Raw genomic sequence first — 26,326 nt, forward strand, 5'->3', positions numbered from 1 at the left:
CATTAAGACAAAGTTTAAATATGAACTAACATCACTCAAGCATAGAATGATCCTCAAAATATGATTTAAAAGTGATAGTTTCATTTCAACTTCATCTTAAAAACACATAAAAACCTCACTTTGATGACCGATGCAGTATTGCTAGCATGCAGATCATTAAGGAATGTGAATTCCATATTGAAAACATTATTTTTTGGTGGATAAAATCCAATAATGTAACAAGAGAAGCTAATGAAGTTGTGAATAAGAAAATAGCAAACGAGACATATTTATAGGCAAAATATATAAAGAAAGTATTTATGTGTTGTGTAATAAATGATGCAAGTTTTTGTGTATTATTGACGTGTAACCGCCCAACACGTTCAAAAATTTTAAGAAACATGAAAAAAAATTGTCTAACGGCTGTTGCATTCTTAAATAAATAAATTCTCATAATTCTTAGAGAAATAAATTCCCATCACAAATTATTAGTACAATATTACGTTATATATGTAGTCTATTGTAATCCTAAGTTACTGGTCAAACAAAAATAAATTTCAATCAATATAATAGTAACGTGTTTATATATTATGATTAGCCTATAATAACGTGTGTGTATATTTATATATCAATGATAACCTAATTTAATAGCTTTTGTTTATTGCATTAAATTCACCTTTTAATATGTATAGATACAGATAGATAGATTGTGAAAGCTCTAAGTTGATATAAAAATGGTCAAATGAAGACAACGAAATTTGTACTCTTCTCAAGTTCTTATAATTTGTTTTTTTTTATACTTTGAAACACAATAAAATTTTCTTTTTGCTAAACTTGTATTTGTAAGAATAACATTTTATTAGTATTGATTTTATGTGAAACAAAATTTTATTATGAATAATCATTTTTAAAAGATTGCTTTTTCACAATTTCCATTTTTTGAACTTTTGGTAAACACTATAATTCTATTATGTTTCTAAAAATCAAAATTCTGACGCATGCACGATTTGCTGAGTTGTTGAAATAGTAAAGAAACTTACTCCAGAAATACTTGTAAAAGTTAAAGTTGCTAAATTTATATTATACCAGACAAAAGAATGTTTATTGTTGAAGGAATATAGATATAGAAATAGAAATAGAAATAGAAAAGAAAAGAAAGGAAAAGAAAAGAAAAAAAAAGAAAAAGAAGAAAAAAAGAGGAAAATGAAAACAAATGCAATTAGAAATAGAAATAGAAATAGAAATATATGAAATTGTACAGTGTCTCTTCCTCAGACGATAGCAGTAGGGCTTCTCTCTCTCGCCCTCCGCTCAGTAAGGCGCACGTTTATAACTAACCTGCGCTCTTTTTTATCCTACGCCATTTCGTCTTACGCTTTTGCCCTAAACCATCCACCACCATTTCGTGTATGATCCCCAATTGATCGATTATCCATCGACAACACTCGGTAATCAATTCGTATTGTTTCATTCTTCTGTTTGAAATATTAGGAGTAACAATTATATGAACTATAATCAATCGATTACTGTTAGGGTTTTTATTTTCATTCACTTGTTGCTGCAGCGAGAGATCTATTCAGGGGAGACAGAGTGAGTTTGAGAGAGAGTTACTCAGAGTTAGGGTTTTGATGCGTTGGTGTGGTTTGGGAGATCCTGTGCTCGGATATGGCCAATCATGGCTCCAAGTTTGTATCCGTCAATTTCAACAAGTCCTACGGGAACCATCATTTTAATGGGGGGACTGCTGGACGGGGGCGGGCTGGGGGTGGAGGGATGTTGGTTCTATCTAGGAACCGAGGAGCTGCCCCCAAGGTTGCTCCTAAATTATCTGTTCCACCACCTTTGAATTTGCCATCATTGAGGAAAGAACATGAGAAATTTGATACCTCAGGACCCGGTGGGACGGGCGCTACTGCTGGCACTGGGACTGGATCCAGACCTTCGTCCGGGGTTGGCTGGAACAAACCTGTGGCATCTGCCACTGCATTGCCCGAGAAGATTGATAATGGGGTTAATGGGGTGAGTGATGCAGCTGGGGCAAGTAGAGTTGGTTCTTATATGCCACCGTCTGCTCGTTCTACGGGGGTTGTTGCTTCTGTATCTCGAGAATTCTTACCGTCTGCAGAGAAAGCTATACTTTTGAAAGGTGAGGATTTCCCATCTCTGCAGGCTGCAAGGCCTGTCTCATCCGGGGCATCACAGAAACACAAGGATGGGTTAAACCAGAAGCAGAAGCAAGTCTCACATGATGAATCTACTCAGGATAAAGAAAAAAGCTATCATTTGGGTTCAATGGCTGATATGCATCCACCAGGACACTCCTTGGGAATAAATCCATCGGTGGAAAATGGTAGTGCAGTCCACATAAAGGCTGGTGGAAGGATGCCCGATCAAATTAGGAAGCAGGAACCTTTTTTGCCTGATCCACTGCCACTGGTTCGCATGAATCCAAGGTCTGATTGGGCCGATGATGAGCGTGACACGGGGCATGGGTTTGTGGAGCAGGGACGAGATATTGGATATTCAAACAGCGGAAATTATTGGGATAGAGATTTTGACTTGCCAAGGCCCAGCATTTTACCTCACAAGCCAGCTACAAATCAGAACGATAGATGGGGCCAACGAGACAATGAAACTGGGAAAATTATTTCTAGTGAAGTCTTTAAAATGGACCCATATAACAAAGATATGAGAACACCTAGTCGGGAAGGTAAGGAAGTCAACAGATGGAGAACATCTCTTCCTAAAGATGGGGTTAGCGAAATTGGAAATCATACAGTTGATATTGGTGCAAGAATGACCGATAATAATATGGCACCTTATTATGGAGGAGACACTGCACCTTATTATGGAGGAGACACTGTTCAAGATGGCAGCAAGGATTCTGCATTTGGGAGGAGGGCCATGGGACTTGTAGGACAGCAGATGCAACGAAATAGTTCAAGTGATTCGTATAATAACAGAGGGGCAGATCGTAATTCTCGGGATCGCCATGTCTTTGACCAACCTAATAGGTATAAAGCTGATATATTTCAGAATAATGCATTGTCCAGACCCTTTATTGCATCTATTGGGAGAAGGCCTCCTATAGCTGACCCCATACAGGAAAAGCGGTTTTCAAATAGTGATAGACCCCACTCAGATGATATATTCGCGAGAGACTACATTTCTTCAGGATTTGATGAAAGAGATCTCTTCTCAGATGGTCTTGTTGGGGTAGTTAAGAGGAAAAAAGATGCCGCCAAATCTACTCATTTTCATGATCCTATTCGAGAATCGTTTGAGGCAGAACTTGAAAGAGTCCAGAAAATGCAAGAGCTTGAGAGACAGAGGATCGTTGAAGAGCAAGAAAGAGCCTTGGAGCAAACTCGAAGGGAAGAGGAGGAGAGACTGAGAAGAATTAGGGAAGAGGAGGAAAGGCTGCGAAAGCTGGATGAAGAATCCCGTGTAGCTGCATGGAGGGCAGAACAGGAGCAACTTGAGGCTGTTCAAAAAGCTGAAGAGCTGAGAATTGCCAGGGAAGAAGAGAAGAAAAGAATTCAGTTAGAAGAAGAGAGGAGGAAACAGTCTGCGAGACAGATGCTTCAAGAATTGGAAGATAAGATGGCCAAAAGGCAGGCTGAAACTGTAAAGGTTGATGCTTCTGTACCTAAAACAACCGTTGATGAGAAACTAAATGCAGCTGTAAAAGAAGATCTTGTATCTAGGAATGAAGACTTGGAAACCTGGGAAGACGGTGAGAGAATGGTGGAAAATGTTATGAATTCAGGTTCATTTAATTCATCAGCTAATGTCAAACCTGCTGAGATCAGCTATCCTCCCAGAGAAAGTTCTTCAAACTTAATTAACCGAGGAAAACCTATTAATTCATGGAAAAGGGATTCTCTGGAATATGATGGCAGCTTCCCTTCACCTCAATCAGATCAAGAAACTGGTCATTACAGTCCTTGGCAGGATGCAGTTGTTGGTGGCAGAACAGGTTCACGAAGAGAGTTCCATGGTGGACCTGGCTTCATGCCTTCTAGGTCTTACGGAGTGCAAGACTCTTACTCAGATGATTTTGGATATCAAAAAGAACAAAGATGGAATCTTTCTGGCAATGCTGACTCTTATGGAAAACTCAGGGAGATGGATTTCGATTTTCAGGATATTGGAGATGGATATGGAGACGGTGGATGGGGGCAGGGACGCACTAGAAGTGGTGCTCATCCTCCTTACCCAGAGCGTTTATATCCTCATTCTGATGCAACTGAATTTAACTCGTACGGGAGATCTAGGTACTCTGTCAGACAGCCTCGTGTCCCTCCCCCTCCTTCACTTTCTTCAATTCAGAAGACTAATCTTAGAGGAGTCAGTGAACACTCTGGTTCTTCAGCGTTTGTAGATGACAGCATTCATTATACTCATGCTTCAGGAACTGAATCTGGCAAGGAGTCAGATTATTATGGCACTAATCAAGGAGGTCCTCGGCCATCTGAGATTTTTGGAAGACCGTTAGAAAGTAATTCCTCTGAACGTCAGAAATTGAACATTGGACCGAGGTGTGACTCACAATCTTCACTCTCTGTTTCCAGCCCCCCAACTTCTCCACCTCATCTATCCCAGGATGAGTTGGATGCATCTGGAGATTCTCTTGTAACATCTGCTGTAGCAGAAGGGGACAACAATTTAGTTACAGGGACAGAATCTGATACTCACAATGGTGACTCTGGACATAATGCAATGGTGATTGTGCAAGATTCTGTTTCAACTATTGAGGATGAAGAATGGACTCCTGAAAATGAAGATGTGATGCAGCAGCAAGAGGAATATGATGAGGATGAAGATAGTTTTAGAGAAGAGGAGGAAGTGCTTGATAGGAATGTTGAGAATCTTGAGCTGAACCAGAAGTTTGAGGTACGGGAACTTGAGCAAAGAGACTCACCTCATGTGATGGACAATGTAGTCTTAGGTTTTGATGAGGGTGTTGAAGTTGAAATACCAAGTGATGATGTTGAGAAAAGTATAGGGCATCAAGAAAAATCATTGGGGATGAATGATGGTCCTGTGAGCATGGTTGAAGAAAGAGTCATCATTGATAGGTTTCCATCTGATGAACAAAATCTTCTGACTGCAGAAGATTGTCACGGGACAAGTGCTGATAGCTCGTCTTGGAAGGTACTGGATACATCAGCTTTGCCAGGTTCTGTTGGTCAACTTGTTGGTGCAACCTGCACAGCAGCATCAGCCGATATCTTAGATGGTGCTGATTCCTCAGGTAGCATCTGTCTAGCTCCCCAGCCAACTGTACTTTCCTCGACAGTTGATGTTTCAGCTGTGACAAGTCAGCCTATCGTGTCATCTGTATCTTCTACTGGAATTCAGGGTGATTTACCAATCAAGCTCCAGTTTGGGCTGTTTTCTGGTCCTTCTTTGATTCCTTCTCCAGTGCCTGCTATACAGATTGGATCCATACAGATGCCCCTTCATATCCATCCTTCTGTTGGTCCATCCATTACTCATATGCATCCATCACAGCCTCCAATATTCCAATTTGGTCAGCTGCGATATACTTCTCCTATCTCGCAGGGAATTTTGCCAATATCCCCTCAATCAATGTCTTTTGTTCCGCCTAACATGCTGGGCCATTTTAATCTAAATCAGGATGTTTTAAGCTCTGGAAATCACAAGGATGCTCAAGATGCTTCCACGCAGAACATAAGCAAGGACGAGACACCATCTGTTTTAGTGAATGGTCAGCCAAGATCTGTTTCTGCGTCATCTGTGCAATCTAATGGTGGGCTTCTGTTGAGTGTAGATACAGTTTCAAATGCAGGCAATCATAATGAGAATTCTGCTGTCCATACATCTACTTCTGGAGCCTCTGGGCCCTGTGATGGAAAATTTATGTCAAACTCAAGCTCACATGCTGAAGAGAAAGGGCAGCTTCGTGCTACTTCAAGGAACTATCCACCACCATCGAAGGCAAGGGGATCTGACAGACAGTCCCATCATGCACATCCAATGTCGCAGTCTGCTAATGTTGACAGGAATTATGGCGTAAGAGGGGCAGGTGCATTGTCTGGTGGCAGGGGGAGAAGATTTGCTTATGCAGTTAAAAGTTCTAACACAAGATCATTGGTCCAGGATCATGATATGCTTGCAGATTCAAATGGGTTTCACAGGAGACCTCGAAGATCCGTCCAACGAACTGAATTCCGGATTCGTGAAAACAATGACAGAAGACCAGCACCTGCAGTGGCTTCTTCTAGTGCTTTCACTAGAAGTGGGGCCAAGAGGGGTAGCATGTCTAATAGAAGTATGAAGCACACTGAGTCCTTGGCATCTGGAAGGACGATATCTTCGGAGGTTGATTCTGGAGATAGGGAAGCAAAAGTAGTGGCGAAAGATTATTCGAGTAGGAGCCAGAATATCTCGAACCCTGGTGAAGCAAATCTGAGGAGAAATGCTTCTGAGGAGGATGTAGATGCTCCATTACAAAGTGGTGTTGTACGTGTTTTTAAACAACCTGGCATTGAAGCCCCTAGTGATGAGGACGATTTCATTGAAGTCAGATCCAAAAGGCAAATGCTAAATGATCGGCGTGAACAAAGGGGAAAGGAGATAAAAGCAAAATCATGGACCACCAAGGTAATATTAATGATTGCAGAAGAAGCTCCTAGTACATGTTTGGCAATTTTGTGTTGGTATCTGTTTCTTCTCTTGAACTTGCATTTTTCTCTGCATCATCTGTGCTAATTACATCTTTTTTTTTTTATCATATCAGCCACCACGTAAACCACGCCACTCCAGACAAAAGGATGTAGTCTCAAGAAGCAATAATAAATTCCCAGTACCATTGGGCGGTGAAGGAACAGTTGATCCTCAATTGGCCTTTTCTGAGAGCTCTCACTTTGGAACTGGAGGATCAACCGCATTTTCTTCTACAGCTTCTCAGTCTCCAATTGGCACTCCTCCTGTTAATTCTGAAGCTCGTACTATCAAGTACATCTCCTAAGCAAAAATGTCAGTTTTGGTATTTTGTATTAGCAAAGTAACTAATATATTCTTCAACTTGTGCGTCTATATGCAGGCCTTCACAATCCGATTCTGTATCTGTCGTCTCTAACAGTGGAAAAGAATGTGAACCTGGCCTTTTTGACAGCAAAAATATGGTATATGATCATACTGGATCACCCTAGTAATTGGTCTTTATAAAAATAAAATAAAAATTATGACCATGGTATGTGCTAGTGATTATTGGTTCTTATACTCCTAAGAGGCAGTCGTATTTCCAGTTCATCTGACACCCTATGTTTCTGCGATTGCATAATTTCTGACAGTCTAAGGGAAAAATCAAAACTAGTTAACTTTAACCAGAGCCAGGTTTTCATCCTTAGGAATATGCATTTGTGATTGTGTTGACAATGGTATGCGATAACATTTAGTGGTTCATATCTTCCTAAAAGGTAGCTATATATCCAATCCCAGAAATAGCTTGAGTTTTAGTGATCGCATTATTTCTGTTAATTGAAAATCAAAATGAAAATTACTTAACAATTTGATTTTAATGGACCTTTCTATTTTTCAGCAAATGCTTGGAACTATTAGTTTGCTCAGCTATATCTTGTGTTAATCCATTAATTTTATGATAGGTTATGTCTCTAAGCCAGACACAAATTGACGAGGCTATGAAACCTGCTCGGTTTGATTCACACATTTCTGCTGTTGGAGGTCATTCAAACCCAATTAGTGGCCAAGTTTTGCCACCATCATCTATTTTGACAAAGGACAAAACATTTTCTTCTGGTGCAAGTCCAATCAATTCATTGCTTGCTGGAGAGAAAATTCAATTTGGTAAATTTTCTGCCACAATGAACTTTACATATGCCGAGATATTCCTCTTGAAAAACTTACGATTTTCTTTTCCCCCTTTTCCTGCTGTCAGGTGCTGTTACATCTCCAACAATTATTCCTCCTAGTATCCGTGTTGTATCACAAGGGATTGGTGCTCCAGGTTCCAATCGATCTGATGTGCAAGTATCCCGCAACTTTCATGTAGCAGAGAAAGAAAACATACTTTTCTTTGAAAAGGAGAAGAACCCGAGTGACTCTTGCATTCCACTACGAGATTCTGAGGCTGAAGCAGAAGCAGCTGCTTCTGCTGCTGCTGCTGCTGCTGCTATCAGCAGTGATGAGATAGTTGGGACTGGCTTAAGTTCCGTCAATGACACAAAGAATTTTGGTTGTGCTTCTGTTGACAGCTTTACGACAGGTAGCTCTAATTACAGTAATCAAGAGGGGTGGAGAATATTATGCGTGGCTTTGCATCGTAGTATAATTCCTTATCCTTCTTTTTGCAGGTGTGCTTGGAGATCAGCAGATGACAAGTCAATCACTGGGTGAGGAGTTGCTAAGTGTTTCTCTTCCGGCAGATCTGTCAATTGAGACAACACCAATCTCTTTATGGCCACCATTGCCAAGTCCTCAAAGTTCTACTGGCCAGATGCTTTCTCATTTCCCTGTAGGTCCTTCCCACTTCCCCTTTTATGAGGTGAACCCTCTGTTGGGGGGTCCAATTTTTGCATTCAATCCACATGATGAATCTTCTGGTACACAATCACAACCTCCAAAGACTACAACATCCAGTTCTGCTCCTCTTGGTAACTGGCAGCAATGCCATTCTGGTGTGGACTCGTTCTATGGTACTCCGGCTGGATATTCTGGTCCGTTCATTGGTCCTCCTGGAGGCATACCTGGGGTTCAGGGGCCTCCACATATGGTTGTCTATAATCATTTTGCTCCTGTTGGACAATATGGGCATGTAGGTTTGAGTTTTATGGGTACCACCTATATCCCATCTGGGAAGCAAGCTGATTGGAAAAATAATGGTTCGTCTACTGCAATGCATATTGGTGAGGGAGACATTAATAGTGTGAATGTGACTGCTGTGCAGCGAAGTGCTCCCATTACAGCTCCCATTCAGCATCTTGCCCCAGGATCTCCACTCTTGCCTATGCCCCCACCATTGCCCTTGTTTGATGCATCACCATTTCCGGTAAGAGCTTCTTGATTAATTATATCCTTTTCTGAAGTTTATTTGCTTGACAAAATGTGTTATATCCGTGGACAGTTTATTATTTTCAAAGTTCCTTCACATTTTCTCCTGGTTGGATTGTTAATTGGTGAATAATTGTATTCGAAATTTGAATGGGATTGTTCTCTTTATTTCTTCAAGCATATGAAATGCATGTCAAAATCTTTCATTATATCTTGAAAAATGTGGTAATTTTATTTTCAGACTCCCCCTGATTTGCCTGTCCATGCTCGATGGGGGCACATTCCTGCTTCTCCACTACACCCAGTCTCTGTTTCTCGACCATTGCAGCCACAAATGGAAGGTGCATTGCCTCCTCAAGCCAGCCACAGACACTCAATTGACCAATCATTAACTGCCAATCGGTTCACGGAGTCTTGCACTCCTACATTATCAGGTGACACTGGCCCAACTTTCTCTACTGCTGCAGATACAAATGGTGTCCCATTTCATGCTGAATTGGGATTGGTAGATTCAGTGAGATCCAACACGGCTTCATCAGGGCAGACTCCAGTTCTGAGCATGTCTGCAAGTGCAAATGCTGAATCTGAGAAGATCGATACAATTGAGAGTGAGAAACGATACAATAATGCAAGATCTGTGAAGAGTCAATTCTCAAATAAGAGTTTGCCCACCCAACAAGGTAATACCACTGGTCGTTATTATCAAAGAGGCCACACATCACAAAGGAACAATACAGGAAATGAATTGCCTCACCGTAGGATGGGTTTCCATGGAAGGGGCGGTGTGGATAGAAATTTGCCTGCTGTAAGGATGAAACAGATCTACGTGGCTAAACAGACCACAACTGGAAATCCGTATACATGAGCCAGCCAGGCGATTGCGATTTATGGATGTTAGAAGTGCATTTTCTATGACTGACACCCGATTTTGGGGGTACACGAACCCTGCAGTTTTGGAGCTATATAGTAAACATTTTTTTGATCACTTGGAGCCTATCTGTTGTGTCGTTGTTTGGCAGAGATCCATTCTAAATCGAGCAGTGAAGTTCCTTTCCTCCATCGTGCTTCTAGTAAAGAAATCATGTTTGTGTCCCTGCCATTCGACACGTTTAAGTCTCATTTTTAACTTCTTAAATGATGTATTGGCTTATTCTCTTTAGTTAGTAGTATATGTTTAAAGTGGTATGATAATCGTCAGGTATGATGCTGTGGTTTTAGTAAGAAATATTATCACATGTTAGTATATTATTTATAATCAAAATTTACTAATCGCATTTATAAGAGCGCGCTAATTATCATTTTTTAGATTATTGTAATGATATTGTTGGTAAACAATGAATGATTTGATCAAGAACTTTAGGAAAGAAGATATGGAACAAAAGTGTATGGATTGACAGAAAGTAAAAGTTTATTTCTTGAGAAATGAATGAATCTTTTGCAGCAGATTGTGGCTTTACATATCAATTTACACAAGAATTCGTAACTCACTAACTAAAGAAAAGTTTGTTATAACTGTCACCAACCTTAGCTAAATAATCCCTCCATAATCTATCAAATCTCCATGTTGGAAAATTGATTTGCATCATTAGACAGAATAAACGTTCATAAACTTTAAACAATAATCGAACTTCTCCTCGCCCAAAGGCTTTGTTAACCTATAAGAGGGATTATGAGTTGTGTGTATTTTCTCATCGTTCACATTACCTTTTGCAATTTCATCTTGGATGAAATGCAATCTTACATTGATATGTTTTCACCGTTTATGGAACATTTAGTGCTTGGCAAGACAATTGCTCCATTGTTATCACAATATACTGTTACAACTCCTTGATCTATTTTAAATATGCTGCTAAACCCCTCTGCCATTTGCTTTCCTTCACCGCTGATGTCAAGGCCATGTATTTATCCTCCATGGTGGACAATGTTACTATGTATGGACCCCAGACTTCCAAGAAATTACAAATCCTTAAAGAGTGAAAACATAGCCAGTCTGAGATCTTCTTGTGTCCGCATTAATAGCATAATCTGAGTCACAGTAGCCAACTATGGCATCTCCCTTTCTACTTGCTTCATATCTGTACAATATCCCAAGGCCTCCAGTCCTCTGAGATACCTCAAAATACACTTAAATGCATTCCAATGTTTTTTCCCATGGTTCATCATGTATCTGGTTGTAGCACTAATAGCATAGGCTAAGTGAGACCTGATGCAAATCATCATATACAGAATGCTTTCAACTCTATTTGAGTATGAAATCAAACTCATCTCCTTTCTTTCCTTATCTAACTTTGGCCCCTTGATCACTGGATAACTTCAAATGTTGAGCCAAGGGAGTTTCAGTTGTCTTCATAGTTTTCACATTGAACTTCTTTATGATTATATTGATGTAATCAGTCTGAAACAACCAAAGTTTAAACTCTTCCCTGTCCCTTATTATATCCATGCCCAATATCCTGTTGGCCAGATCTTTCATCTCAAAGTCGGCCTTCAATTGTTCCTTGACATTCCTGATTTCAGCAACATCAACCTCTGTTCCAGCAATCAACATATCGCCCACGTATAGCAACACATACACATCAGAAGCCCCCTTCTGCCTTTTGATATATACACAATTATCAAATTTGATCTCTTCAATCCGTGCTTGCTCATGCTTTCACCAAATTTCTTGTACCACTGTCTACAGCTTTGTTTTAGGCTGTATATGCTCTGTTTCAGCATACAAACTTTGTTCTCAGAGCCAGACACTTCAAATCCATTTGGTTTAGCCATGTAAATGGTTTCTTCTAAATCTGCATTTTCAAGAGGGCAGTCTTGACTTCAAGCTACTCCAAAAACAATCTCTTTGTACAACAACGACAAGCAACATTCTAATGGGAGTGTGTTTCACCACATGAGAGAATACCCCATTGAATTCCACTCCCTCCTCCTTAGTGAAATCGAGCTACCAGTCTGGCTTTGAATTCAACTTCTAATGTCCACCATTTTCAGTCTTTTTCTTATATATCCATTTGCAGCTGATGGCTCTCCTCATATCATCCTTATCAATGATGCACTTTTTATTAGCACTATAAATACATTCAAGTATACAGTGTAGAAATAGTATAGCTAAAGGTCAGTACTGGATATCGATCATGGGAAAAAAATCACAGACTGGCTATCTTCTACTAAAACTCAATTACTATCTGGAGAAACCGAAAGATTTTGGGAATTTTTGAAAACAGAAAATAATTGAAATCGATAAACAACTGATTGCAAATAAATTACGGAGATAAAAGTATAGAGATAAGGGAATTCCAGGGATGTGCGTTCACAGTTATAGTTATACAAATTCCAACTGCAATACCCTAGCACAATTAATACTTTGATAGGACGAGTCATCTAGCTTATGCTCATTCGATGCAAACGTTGCTTACAAACATTGGGGTTGTCAATCCAAAATATGTAACTCCTAAAAGCTCCTATGACCCTTGAAAAGTCCTCATTCTCAAATAACAGTGCCATTTTAAGGGAAGCTAACTGTAGTGTCTACTAATTGGATCTAACTAGCCAACCTCCTCTCACGATTATGTGGCAAGTTATATTAAATCATCCATAATTGTGTCACTCAATTATGAAGCATCATTATTTACTTAGGGAAGAAACAATGTAAAAGCAAAACGGATATTAAATAGAAAATGAATTGTATAACCAAAGTCCTTACTAACACATCCCTAGAATCCTATGAGTTTAGTTAGACATGATAGAATAAACTAAAAATATAGGTTGAAGGGAAAACTATGAAAACATAAGAACTAAAGGAAATAAAACCCGAAGGTTGAATCCTTGTAGCCTAGATGATCTTCTTGAATCCTTCTCCAACCCCTTGCACAATGAAGCACTCTTAACTTATTAATCTTGGAAATATTAGGCAAAGAGAAAGTCTAGATGAAGGATTAGGGTTGGAGGATGAGCTATGAAGGCTCACTGAAACACCAAATTTTCTACTTTGTGTTTTTACTCCCTTTTTAGGCTCAAATATGCACATTTCTCATGAAACCTGTCAAAAGTACCAAAACATATAAAATATGCAAATAATGGACATGTAATGCAACTTTGACATTAAAAACAGACCAAATAATGGCCTTAAAATCGTGCAAAATTCGAGCGTATCAATCAACCAAAATCCATGTCTTGTTTCTGATGAGTGAATCAAACTCCTCTTTCATAGCTTTAATCCATTGCTCCTTCTCAGGCCCCTTAATGGCCTCTGAATAAGCCCTCTTAATGGCCTCTGAACCCTAAATAAGTAGCAAGTTCAGAGTATTCCAACTACTCACCCACATTTAAGGCAAAAAATAGTATCCAGAATTTGCAAATCTAGCTGGAAGCCTGGTCAGTACTCCTTACTCTGTCTCTTGCTAAGAAATATTTATCTAGATTTGGCTCTTGTTGATCTTGCTCTTGTTGGTCTTGCTCTTGATTCTAATCGTGCTATCAAAATTTGTTGGATCATCCTCATCAATTCTTGGTGGACCAGAAACATCCAACTCCACCTCAAATTGACTCTCTTTCTTTCCACCATCAGAAACATATAGCTCAACCTCTAATTTATTCCCTTTCTCTTTCTTTATTAGCTATGAGGCACGACATTTTATGCTCCATGAACACCACATCTCTACTCACCAAAATCTTTTGATTCGTAGGCTCTAAAGACCATAGCCTCTAGCCTTTCACTCCCTTGTGGTATCCGACCATGACACACCTCAGTGCTCCTGGATCCAGCTTATTCTGCCTAACATGAACAAAGACTTTGCAACCAAAATGCCTAAGCCTAGAATAATCCCCTACAATTTTATACCATTTCTCATCACAAATACCACCACTAATACCAGAAGAAGGACACTTATTGATCAAATAACTAGATGTAGAAACTACCTCATCCTAAAACATAAATATAATGATAACAGCATACACCTCACTCTCTCTAGCAAGATCATGTTCATACTCTAAGCAATTCCATTTTATTGTGGATTTGCAAAGAAATTCCTATGTCTTCTCGTACCCTTATCCTTACAGAATTGATCAAACTCTTTAGACAAGTATTCTAGGTCGTTATCAGTCCTTAGGCCTTTTAGTGAGCAACCTTTTTCTAATTCCACTTCATTGTATCATACTTTGAACATAGAGAAAACATTTGATTTTTCTTTAAGCATATATACTCAAACCTTCCTAGAATAGTTATATACTCTCTCCGTCCCATAAGAGTATACAGTTTTGGTTAGACACGAGCTTTAATGCACAATTTGTAAAAAGAGATGGTAAGAAAAAGTAATTAAAGTATTGTTATTTGGAGAATGAGTCCCACCTTATTAGAGAGAAGAGTTTCCAAAATTAGAAAATGCATACTTTTGTGGGATGGACTAAAAAGTAAAGAGTGCATTCTTGTGGGACGGCAGGAGTATGTAATATCTTCTTCCACCCAAAGTATTGATTGTAGCAAGTCCCCACAAATCAGAGTGTGCATAATCAAGTGGGGAGGTGGAATTATGTTTACAAGGAAATGATAATTTCTTGGATTTTCCCATTATGCAATCCTCACAAGCATCCATCTTCTAGCCCGCATCTCTAATTAAAAGTCCATTTTTGATTTTGAGACTGCCCTCAGCTTGATGCCTAATCATAAGTGCCACAAATTTATTGCAGACTTCATTGTTGAATGAATCTCCCCAATTACTACAGTGACCTCAATATAGTACAAGCCTCTTCTCCTCCCAGCCACCATTTTCACCTCAGAACCTTTATGAACCACCATTCTGCAATATGTAGAATTGAAAGAATATCCTCTAAGCTCCAGTGTATCTAAAGAGATCAAGTTCCTTTTAACTTAATCACATATATATTTGACATCAGTTAACCTACAAATCTTGAAACCAATCTTGGGTCGGGGCTGATACGCTCGGATTTTGCACTGTTTTAAGGCCATTATTTGGTCCGTTTTTGATGTCAAAGTCATTCTAGGGATGTCTTTCTCTTGATTTATTTGCTTTTAGTTGATCTATGCTCTTATTTGCTTTTAGTTTTTCAAAAGTTTTCAAAACCCAAATTTTTTCCAAATAGTAATTGAGTCTCAGTAGAGGATAGACATTTTGTGTTCGTCTTCCCCGTGTTCGATATCCGGTACTGACCTTTAGCTATACAATATATACTCTGTATACTTGCAGGTTTATTTAGTGCTAATAAAAAGTGCATCAAGTTTTTGGCGCCGTTGCCGGGGAAGACAATTCACTTTGGAGTGATATCTTCAAACGGATAATTTTACTACTTTGGATTTTACTGCTTTCATTTTTTATTTTATTTTTATTTTCGTTCTTATTTTTATTTTTATTTTTATTTTTCGTCTTTTTTTTTTTAGTTTCTGCAGGTTGTGCAGATTTGCGTATCTTGTGGAGATAATAAGATGGCGGAGCCTACCAACCACGATCTTATCATCGCCCTCCGAAAGGAGGTGGAAGAGATGCGAGAAGAGAGAGTTCAGGCAAAAGCTGAAAAAGAAAAACGAGCAAGGGAGGTAGTTCCAGTCTTGAATATGTTTAGTCATGGTAACATTGCGGATATTCCTGCAGGTCCGCAGATAGAGGCCAACAACTTCAAGTTGGGGATACCCTTAATCAATAGGGTTGAACAAAATGCCTTCGCAAGAAGAGACACCGATGATGCAAATCGACATCTCACCAAGTTCGTGGAAATAGCTAATACAATCAAGATCAATGGTGTTGATGATGATATTGTGAGGGTAAGACTTTTTCCCTTTTCCTTGACTGATGCTGCTAAAGAATGGTATGATTGCCTGCCTGCAGATAAAACCACCAATTGGAAGGATCTAGTGGTACTCTTCCTCGTCAAGTACTACCCGCCTAGCACCATCCTAAAGCTTAAGTGTGAGATCTTTTAATTCATACAAGGATCCGATGAGCCTCTATATGAAGCTCTCGCACGTTTCAAAGCCCTTCTCCGCAAATGCCCGAATCATGGTTTTGGAATAGACCATCAGGTAGGAATCCTTTATAATGGGTTTAACGAAAAAATCTCTAGTTTGTTGGATTCAGGGGCGAACGGGGGATTCTTGAGGAAATGAGGAGTTGCTGCTATGGAGGTGATAGAGGAATTAGCTACAAACAGTCGAGGTTGGTCCAAGGAAAAACACAAAGCTGAAAGGCTAGATGCAGTGAAGAAACCATGTGGGAATGAGACATCCCAAGAATTGACATTCATCAGAGCAAGACTAGAAAAATTGGAAGCTCCAGGCAAAGAAGGGAATGCCATCAAAGATGTCAAATATGTCCAAAATGGGGGTGATCCCAACAGGCTAATAATTATCGCCCTAATCAGGGTGGCGGTAATTTTAATAATTATAATGGAAATCACCCACATCCACATGTATCTCATGCTAATAATCATAACTTTGTCCAATCTCATGCAGGGTTCAATCTAGGCAAAGAGAAAGGAGTGGAGCCACCTACCAAGGAAGACAAATATGAGGCTGGCATCCAAAAGATCTTGGAACTAATGTTGGAGGATAGAAAGAACAACGAGACCAAGATGGGAGTTGTAGAGGAAAGACTTACCAAACTTGAATCTGGGTTAAATACTGTTGTCTCCACTGTGTCCATCATTAAGTTACAAATGGATCAATTCCAAAAGAAGGTAGTGGAGGATAAAGGCAAGGCTGTTGCCAAGGTTGTCGGTACCAACAAGGATGAAGCCAGTACCTCCGGAACGAGTTTTAGGGACTGTCCGACACCCAGCGGACCACCACATACGTTGCAGCAGGCCGCCACTAGGGCACAGTTTGGATCCTGCCCGACGCCTGGCGGACCGCCGCAAACCCCGCAGCGGCCCGCCACTGAAGAGGCAGAGGCACCCGCCAAGAAGGAACTCGTGCGGCACAATGGGATTGTACTCCCCTTCCAGCCGAGGAAGCCGTTCAAGCTTGAAGAGCAATTCCGACAATTCTTAAATATGTTTTGTAAATGTCATACTAACCTCCCTCTTGTTGATGCATTGCAGGAAATACCTAGGTATGCCAAGCTCTTGAGAGAAACGGTGATGAAAAAGCAAAAGCTCCAGAAATCTGATCTAAAGCTACCTCTTCACTGTAGTGATATCATCCAAAAGCAAAGGACTGTCAAGCAGAGGGACCCTGGCCAATTCATCATTCGCTGTTCCATTGGGAATGGCAAGGTAGACAAGGCTCTTTGTGATCTTGGAGCTAGCGTCAACATAATGCCATTGGAGTACTACGAGAAGCTCAACATCGGGCCGCTCAAATCCACAGATACCTGCTTAAGGATGGCCAATAACACTGCGATAAATGCGGTGGGGGTAATTGAGGATGTGTTAGTAAAGGTTGATGACTTCATATTCCCTGCCGATTTCTTTGTTTTAGACATGAAAGTTGATAAACAAGTTCCTCTGATTTTAGGCAGAAATTTTCTAGCCACATGCAAAGCTCTTATTGATGTAGGTAGAGGAGAAATCACAATAAGTGACCATGGAGGAAAGTCGACCTACAACATCGAAAGCGCGATGCTTAAGTATGAAGAGGCGAAACAAGCTAAGATGGAACATGATTGCAGGGAGGTCATGGTGACCGATTTCTCTAAGCCTTATGATCCATTTGGAGGGGAAGATCTTTCTAACCCTACTATTTTCATTGTTAACACTTTACCTCAAGCTCCTAAAAAGGGCGAGCCTAATCCTACTAAGCCTACCTTGCAGGAAAAGCCCAAGAGAAAGAAGAGGAAGAAGACTACACCTCAAGATGACCCCGAAATCTACGTGATCAAAACCTCGAATGGAAAATTCAAATGGTGGAAGAAAGTTCTCAACAAGTTGGTTCCATTTGCGGTGGGAGAGACTAAGATTGTTGGTACAAAGACATTCCAAAGGAATCCTCACGATGGGGGATAACATTAGCTTCAAAGAACGTCAAGCTAAAGACGAAAAATATGCGCTTGTTGGGAGGCAACCCAACCATTTATTTCCAGGTTTTAGTATTTTTTTTTTGTTTTTGCTTCGTTTTCTGCTTTGAAATTTTTTTTGCAGGTTCTGACCCTTACGTGGCGACCGCCGCAAGCGCTGCGGCGGTCCGCCACCTGCTCGCTGGAACAATCTGACGATGTGCGGCGACCTCCGGACAGGCCGCGGTGGCCCGCCACCTGGGCACAGTATCCAGCGCGATTTTTCGAATTTTTCGAATTTTTCGAATTTTCGCCCGTCAAGCCTCTACGCGAAAATTTTCGAGGTATGTTTTTTTTTTCAGTAGTTCACTCACGTCCTTACCAACTCTGCAAACTTATTTTACACTTTTAAATAAGTTTGGGGGGATGAAGTGGTGGATCGTGAGTTTAGTTTTTGCTTTTATTTTCAAAAACCCCGTAGGTGAATTTTGTGTTCTAAAAATGTTTTCTTGAATCCATGTCGTGAACTCAACATGAAGAACTTAAAAACACGCATGCTTAGGGACATACTTTAGATCGAGTTGCCGATGATATTACATTCCATCTAATGTTTAAGTGTGGCTTAACGTTTTGATTTGATGGTTTGGTAAAAAGGTGCATAATTAGTGAATTGCTTGTTCGCCTTGAATCATGCTTATACCTTGTGAGGATTTGAGCCAAAAATTTATTCTTGTGTGATTTATCTACATGCATGTATATGTTTCTAGAACTTGCTCCTAGTCTTGCCTAAGTTTACATAGTGTTTAAGTCGATTTAGGAGGATGATTGACCATCTTTTCTTAGCCTACTTTTATCCAAAATTTTGACCCTCTCAAAAATTCAAAATTTTTCCCTTTGGAGCCAACTTTGAGCCTCTAAGCCTTTTCTTTGGAAGCCAAAATAATGGGGACAATTCCTTGGGTTAGTTAGTTTTTGCTATCTTATTTTGTAAAGGAATTGGAGAGATAAGGAGAAAGTATAAAAAGTGGTGTGCTTAATGTAAAGAAAAGTACAAGTTGTGAAATTGAGAAAAATTCCAAATATTTGCTTGATCTTAGAAAAGAAAAGAAAGGATGTGCAAGAAAGAAAAAGAAAAAAAAAGTGTGAAAGGTTGTGAAAAGAAGAAGAAAATCAAAGGATTGGAAAGTGAGTTGAAGGAGAAAAATAAATGAAGTGTTAAAAGTGCCTTGGGTTAGAAAAGTGGAGTTATCTTTACTCTACTTGGGATATTTTTATTTTTAGTCACTTTTTAGCCAAATATTCCTCACCTACCAAAGAGCCTACATTACAACCAAAGATAAAGACCTTTCGGACTTTTGAAGCTTAATCACATTTAGTAGAGGAGGGAGTAGACTTTGAGCAAGCCTATGGTAAACTTTGCATGATGTATGATTTGAGTGCTTATGTACACATTACCCTTATACACTTTGAAAGTGAGAGAACACTTCCCATCATTGGAAGTTTTCCACATGTGAGGGCTTGAATTCAAGGTGTTCCACGAGTTAGTAATGAAAGTGCACTAAGAAGCCTTGCTTGATTTCATTGTGTTAATACATGTTTAAACTGTTCTTCCATCTTTTGAGGCAATTATGATGTCTAGTCCTTGTACATTCCGTGCGTCTTTTTGGTGTCTTTATTGTTTTGATTGAGGACAAACAAAAATGTAAGTTTGGGGGAGTTGATACGCTCGGATTTTGCACTGTTTTAAGGCCATTATTTGGTCCGTTTTTGATGTCAAAGTCACTCTACACGTCCATTAATTGCATATTTTGTCTATTTTGGTATTTTGACGTGTTTTGTGAGAAATGTGCATAATTGAGCCGAAAAAGGGAGCCAAAACGCCAAGTTTAGGAATCTGGAGTCAGACGGCGACCGCCGCGGATGTGTGCGGCGATCGCCGGCGCCCGGCGGGCAGATCAATGCAGCGGTCCACCTCGGAAAAATGTGCTTGGAAAAGAAGTCTCGTCCGGCGACCGCCGGAAGATGCGTGGCGGTCCGCCACCGAGGGAACAGACTCTCTAGACTCCAACGCGGCGACCGCCGGAGAAAGGCGGCAAATCCGAGAAGCCCTAGATTTGCGCCCAGTTTTACCATATTTTGGAGATTTTTTCCTTCTACAACAAGGCATGGCTTTCCCCTATAAATAAGGTCTCAAGCTTCATCAAAAAGAGAGAACTTCTAATTGCAAAATACTTCATAGAGATCAAGGCTTAGAGTACTTCACTGGTGCAAGGAGTTGGAGCAGGATTTCAAGAACATCAAGAACGACAGGGATTCAACCTACGGGTTTTATTTGCTTTAGTTTTATGTTCAAATTGTCTTCCATTCAATCTATGTTTTTAGCTTATTCAATTATGTGTAACTAAACTCATAGGATTCTAGGGATGTGTTAGTAACGGCTTTGGTTATACAAGTTCCGTTTTCTATTTAATATCCGTTTTGTTTTTACTTTGTTTCTTCCCTAAGTTAATCTTGATGCTTCATGATTGAGTGACACAATCGTGTATGATTTAATATAACTTGCTTCTAACTATGACAGAGTTCTAGTGAGTTAGGTCCACTTAGTAGACACTACAGTTAGCTTCCTTTAAAACGGCACTGTTAATTGAGAGTGAGGACTTTTCAAGGGTCTTAGGAGCTTTTTGGAGTTACGTGTTAGGATTGACAACCCTAATCTTGTAATCAACGTTTATTTCGCATGAGCATAATCTAGGTGACTCGTTCTATCAAAGTAATAACTGTGCTAGGGTATTGTAGTTGGAATTTTGTATAACCATAACTGTGAACACACATCCCTGGGATTCCCTTATCTCTATTATCTTTCTCTTGATTTATTTGCTTTTAGTTGATCGATGCTCTTATTTGCTTTTAGTTTTTCAAAAGTTTTCAAAACCCAAATGTTTTTCCAAATAGTAATTGAGTCTCAGTAGAGGATAGACACTTTGTGTTCGTCTTCCCCGTGTTCGATATCCGGTACTGACCTTTAGCTATACTATATATACTCTGTATACTTGCAGGTTTATTTAGTGCTAATAAAAAGTGCATCAGGGGCACATGTGAAATGAGAATCCTGAGTCCATTACATTCAAGATCCCAAGGACCCCCTCATCTTCTGTTATAGTTTGTATACTAGAAATCACGTTTCGAGTGATTGAATACTGTAAAACTCTTATTTTATTTTCCAAGGAATAAAACAAATTATTTTTGTCATAGGGTTGTTATGTTTTACATTTAATGGATGTTAATTGCATGTTTAAATGTATAAGTTAACTTAAAAAAGTCTAAGTCTTTGTTTTAGTAGACCGGTTGTGGGCGGCGTCCACTTTAAGGTAGCACGGTCAGTCCTAAACAAAGCGAAAGAAGAATTTCACGACCTAGATGGAATTAGACTATCTGAAATGTAAGTAGAAAGAAGAATTTCACGTCCTTCAATTAAATTTCCTCTTTGGTTTGTGTCAACACCACCATGTGGGTAGGTAGGCCTCAACCGAGCTTTAAATGAGACTTCTTCTTCAATTGGCCTCTCAAACCCATTATGGCTAACATGATCTCTCACCCTCTTAGAATGCCACTCTCCATGAGACTCGAGAGCTCGTTTCCCACTATATCCTCTATCAAGCCCATCTCCATGGTACCTTGATTCATAGTCACCTTTAAAATGGCCACAAGCACCATTGCTTCCCCCAAACCGATCATTCTCCATGTGATTGACTCTATTTCTATCATTACCCCTTTGCCATCCCTCATACACCACTTCTTCCATCATCTCCTCCGGGGCAACATTAGGTAGATTGTTACCCCTAGAAGTAGGAGTCCTAGATGTGCGGCCTCCCTTCAAGGTGTTGAACTCCTCAAATAAAGTGTTTTGGGCGGCAAGCATGCGGGCTTCGGATTCTTTTGATTGAGCAATGGATTCTTTTGCTCGCACATCCATTTGGATCATCATCTCTTGTTTGAATTCCTTCATCATACGGGACATCATGCTCACAAGGTCCCCATCGGGTATAGGGTGAGTCATGCTTGTTTCCTCCCCCTCCGCACTTGTCCCCGCCATTTTGTTGGACCGGGTGCGAGGAGGCATAGAGTAAGTACCTACAAATCAAACAAACACTAGGAACTAGTCCTAGAGGTTAGTAATAAAAGAAAGTAGAATTTAAGAAGATGAACTCAACCTTGATGTCCCAAACCCCCCTTAAATCACTCCCCAATAACTCTCGACAAAGGCTTAGAGTATTGTGAGAAAGGTGGATTCACTCACACTCACAACTCCAATTCCAAGATTTAAGTGCTTGAGGTGGATCAATCAAGGTATACTCCTTGGTCAACAAAAATCAAGAAGACAAAGCCATAAACACATATTAGCAAGATGCAAGTCAAGGAAAAACAAACAAGGGGTGACACTTTTGCTGAAATTTGGCTGATCTTTATGATTTTTTTTGGTATTGATTCCCGCGCCCAATTTGGGTGAATTTTGGTGGATAGATTCCCAAACAAGTCTAGATCAAAGGGAAAATGGACATATATAGTCAGATTTGATGATTGGATATGTTTTGTATGGTTTTCCCCAACTATGCCAAAACAGGGCAATGATGTTAATCTTCACGGTTAACTAGGAAAACGAAGGAATTTTTTGATGATATTTTACAGGTACGTAGGTCACATAACATAGATCATACACACCAAAGTTCAGATTAATCTAAGCACAATTTATCAATCCGATCATCCCAACAAAACAGAGCAAAAACAAAGGACAAAAAGGAAAAATACCCAACCCAAAGCAACAATAGATCAAACACCTAGTGGGTACTAGGCTCTAGATACCAAATGATGTGGATCCATGTATTTTGTGATCCATTTCCCAAGAATTTACCGAATTTGTAGGTGATTGATCTAATATTTTTGTGAAGTAGATTTTCTATTGTATCAATAATGGCAATCCAACAAGAAATAGGAAACTAAGATAAACAAAGAAGGAAATAGCATTGGATATGGTGGAAATTGAGATACATAGTCATTGATGAAGCAAGCTAAGGCACTTACAACATAACTAACATGCATCCATGGCTAGATCTTCAAGGGAACCACAAACCTCAAAGCATACCTCTACTTGATCCATGCTTGAACTAGCAATTGATGGAAATCCCATGCTTGAACTAGCAATTGATGGATTCAAGCAACCTAAATCTAGGAATTGGATAGAAACCCTCTCCAAGAGGAAACAAAGCTCTCAAGCATCTAATTTCATCAAAGTCTCCAGAAAAGAAATGACATCAAGAGGTATTTATACTATGGGTCCAAAAACAGAAAGTTGGCCCACAAAATCTAAAAAATCGGCATAATCGCCCGGTCGGGCGTTTTTCACATGCCAAAATGCCCGGCCCGGGCGTTTTCCCTGTCCCCGGGCGTTTTACACAGTAAAAAACGCCCGGCCGGGCGTTTTTCCCGAAGCTCCCGGCCTTCTCTGCGCGACTTCCGTAAAACCGCCATAACTCCCTCATTCGGACTCCGATTGGGATGTGCAAGATACCCACGCGAAGCCGTTTCCAAGACGAAGATAATGGTGGTAGTTTTATAGCTTTCGGATATCATCTCGATAGGACGGTTTTCGGTTGAATCCAGCTGTAGCTGAAATCCTTGACGCACGGCCTCCATGATCGTATCATCATGCATTACTTTGACTTATCAAATGGTGCGGGTTTTACGTAACCCAATAATCCTGATATATTGGGTAGTGGTGATTAATTTCTAGCGTTGCTAGGATTGCTTTTATATTGAATCGTGCGCGAGGTGAGTCTCGTTTGATTATGTCCTCAAGAGGAGCGCGAAACAAAGTTTTATTATTCGGAACCTGGCTAGTTGGAGTTTGATCACTCTATGAATAATAAATAATCGTTTTATGCTAAGTCCACTCTTGGAATTAATAAGACATTAATTAATTAAGTCCATAGCAGACATTAATTAATTAATGGGCATTTTTATCTTAAGCGCGGGAAATGAAAGTTAAAACGGAAACCCGGATTGCTTATAATTTCGGATTTGGATGGGGAGAGTTCAATATTACTTCTGTAGTGGCTGCTCGTAATATTCCAATTAAAGCTTATATTAAATTGTTTGTTCAATTTAATTAGTAAAAAGTAAATTGGATGAGCCCATATCCAAAACCTTCCAGAGATCCCTGTCTGGGCCCAAATGGAACTTAATATAAATAGGAGAATAAAAGAGACAGAAAAACACACAACATAATTTTTTCACTAAAATTTTCGCCCCCCCCCCCCTATTGGAGTTGGACAATTTTTCCTCTCCTCCGTGGAGTTGAATTTCTGTCTTCTTTATTTAAGTCCTAGTATTCCGGTGAGATCAGCCCACACTGATATTGGAGTACAGTTCGGGAACCAGAGAGAAGATCCATGGTCTAGTATTCAAAGCGTCACGTGGAGAAAGTCGCTAGCCATCGTCAATTCTTTGGAGAATTAATTAGGTATTATTTCTGCTCTATAGAAAAGCATGTTTTAGGTTTCATTATACTTATAGCATGATTAATTCAAGTTATCAGCATGATACATGTGAGAATTACGTGAATAGATTTTGTCTAAATAATCTACTAAATAGATCTGATTATTATGTTATTTATTTGTTCGATTAATAATTAAATTATAAAATTCGAACGCGCTTCCGCTGCCAGTTCCTTCATCTTCGTCACAAACAACATTAGTATGAGATACCTTCTCAGAAGCCTTCTTCTTCCAGGAAAAACAATCACTTTTGAGGTGGCCGAATTCTTGCACCAATGACAAGATCCGTAACTCCTTGGCCATCACTACTGCCTAAAGTTGTGAGAGAGTTATAGACTTCTCACGACTATACAATATTGCATTCCTCGACTATATCATATGATTTTGGCAACCCATAGGGCTTTGTGATACGTTCACATTTTGCACTTTTTTAAGGCCATTTTGTGGTCCGTTTTGAGTGTTAAAGGGCATAAAAACATCAAAGTTCGGAAGCTGAAGCGGAAGGCAATCTGGTGGACCTATAAGACTTTTATTGATTTATACAATTCTGTTTTCTATTTAATATCCGTTTTGTTTTTACTTCGTTTCTTCCCTAAGTTGTTCCGTAATACTTCGATAAAGATTTAATATAACTTGCTACATAATTGTGAGAGGAGGTTGGCGAGTTAGATCCACTTAGTAGACACTACAATTAGCTTCCCTTAAAACGGCACTGTTTATTGAGAGTGAGGACTTAGGGTTTTAGGAGGTTTTAGGAGTTACGAATCTAGGATTGACAACCCTAGTGTTAGTAATCTACGCTTGTACCGCATGGGCAAAACTTATGTGACTCGTTCTATTGAACTATAAACTATGCTAGGGTGTTGTAGTTGGAATTTGTATAATCATATGTGTGAAACCACTATTCTTGGAATTCCTCTATTTGCCTATTTTACTTGCTTAATTTTATTTGATTATGCTTAGTTAACCCAAAACTCTTGTTTCTCTAGATAGTATATGACGCTTAAGTACATGATAGCCAGTTGCAATTATACTCCCCGTGTTCGATATCCCGGTATACTTGCAGGTATTTTTAGTGCTAATAAAAAGTGCGCACCACTTTGTTAAAATCTTCAAGTTTCTAACTGATGCCTTTGTCATCAACAAATCTATACGAATATAGTCTCTGCTTCATGTAGAGCCTATTAGACAACGATTTATCCGTGTATAGTGCATCCAATCTCGCAAGAATCCCAACTGCGGTCTTCACCTTTGAAACCTCCCTCAACACCTTATCACCAAGGTAGAGGATGACCGCGTTGTGCGCCTTTTGAAGCATCTTAGCTTGCTCTGGTCATGCCTTCTCGTCGAGAGCCTCCTTCCCCTTCGCAACTGAATCCTCTAGAATTAAGGCACTCGCCAATCCTTGTTGAATTAGAACCGCACGCATCTACATCTTCCACAACCCAAGTCGTTCTTCCTTGTAAACTTCTCCGCCTTAAATCTCGATGCCATGACAGAGTTAATCGATCCAATCCTTTCCCACAGACGATGCCAATTGTTGGTGAACAATGAATGATTGAATTAAGAACTTTAAAGAATGAGATGTTTAACAAAAGAGTGCATGGATTGAATGAAAGTAAAAGTTTATTTCTTGAGAAATGAATGAATTTGTGGTTGTGGCAATATATATCCTCTACACCAGAATTTGTCTAACTCGCTAACTAAAGAAACGTAAGTTATAACAACGACCATTGGCTAATTCTTTCTAACTGCTAGTTTCGTAGAAGTAGCTCATGTTCCACCGAGTCTCACTGCTCGAGCAGCTCTGAGCCTTAG

The 26,326-nt window shown here is 39.7% G+C and overlaps 2 protein-coding genes across 2 annotated transcripts; both read left to right on the plus strand.

The window, feature by feature from the left end:
* Positions 1-1,232: 1,232 nt before the first annotated feature.
* On the plus strand, positions 1,233-10,299 carry LOC125195816 (uncharacterized). Its single transcript, XM_048094062.2, has 8 exons — positions 1,233-1,427; positions 1,544-6,609; positions 6,746-6,963; positions 7,052-7,133; positions 7,614-7,815; positions 7,907-8,233; positions 8,322-9,016; positions 9,260-10,299. The coding sequence occupies exons 2-8, from the start codon at positions 1,645-1,647 to the stop codon at positions 9,881-9,883; spliced, it is 7,113 nt and encodes a 2,370-aa protein (XP_047950019.2). The 5' UTR covers positions 1,233-1,427; positions 1,544-1,644; the 3' UTR covers positions 9,884-10,299.
* Positions 10,300-17,103: 6,804 nt separating this feature from the next.
* Positions 17,104-17,967, plus strand: LOC148927521 (uncharacterized). Its single transcript, XM_089056624.1, has one exon. It carries the CDS (start codon positions 17,104-17,106, stop codon positions 17,965-17,967), a length of 864 nt encoding a protein of 287 aa, XP_088912750.1.
* Positions 17,968-26,326: the final 8,359 nt, after the last annotated feature.

Source organism: Salvia hispanica, chromosome 4 (genome assembly GCF_029641045.1).
Source record: "Salvia hispanica isolate PSC_SH4W2 chromosome 4, Shi_PSC_v1, whole genome shotgun sequence".
NCBI lineage: Eukaryota > Viridiplantae > Streptophyta > Magnoliopsida > Lamiales > Lamiaceae > Salvia > Salvia hispanica.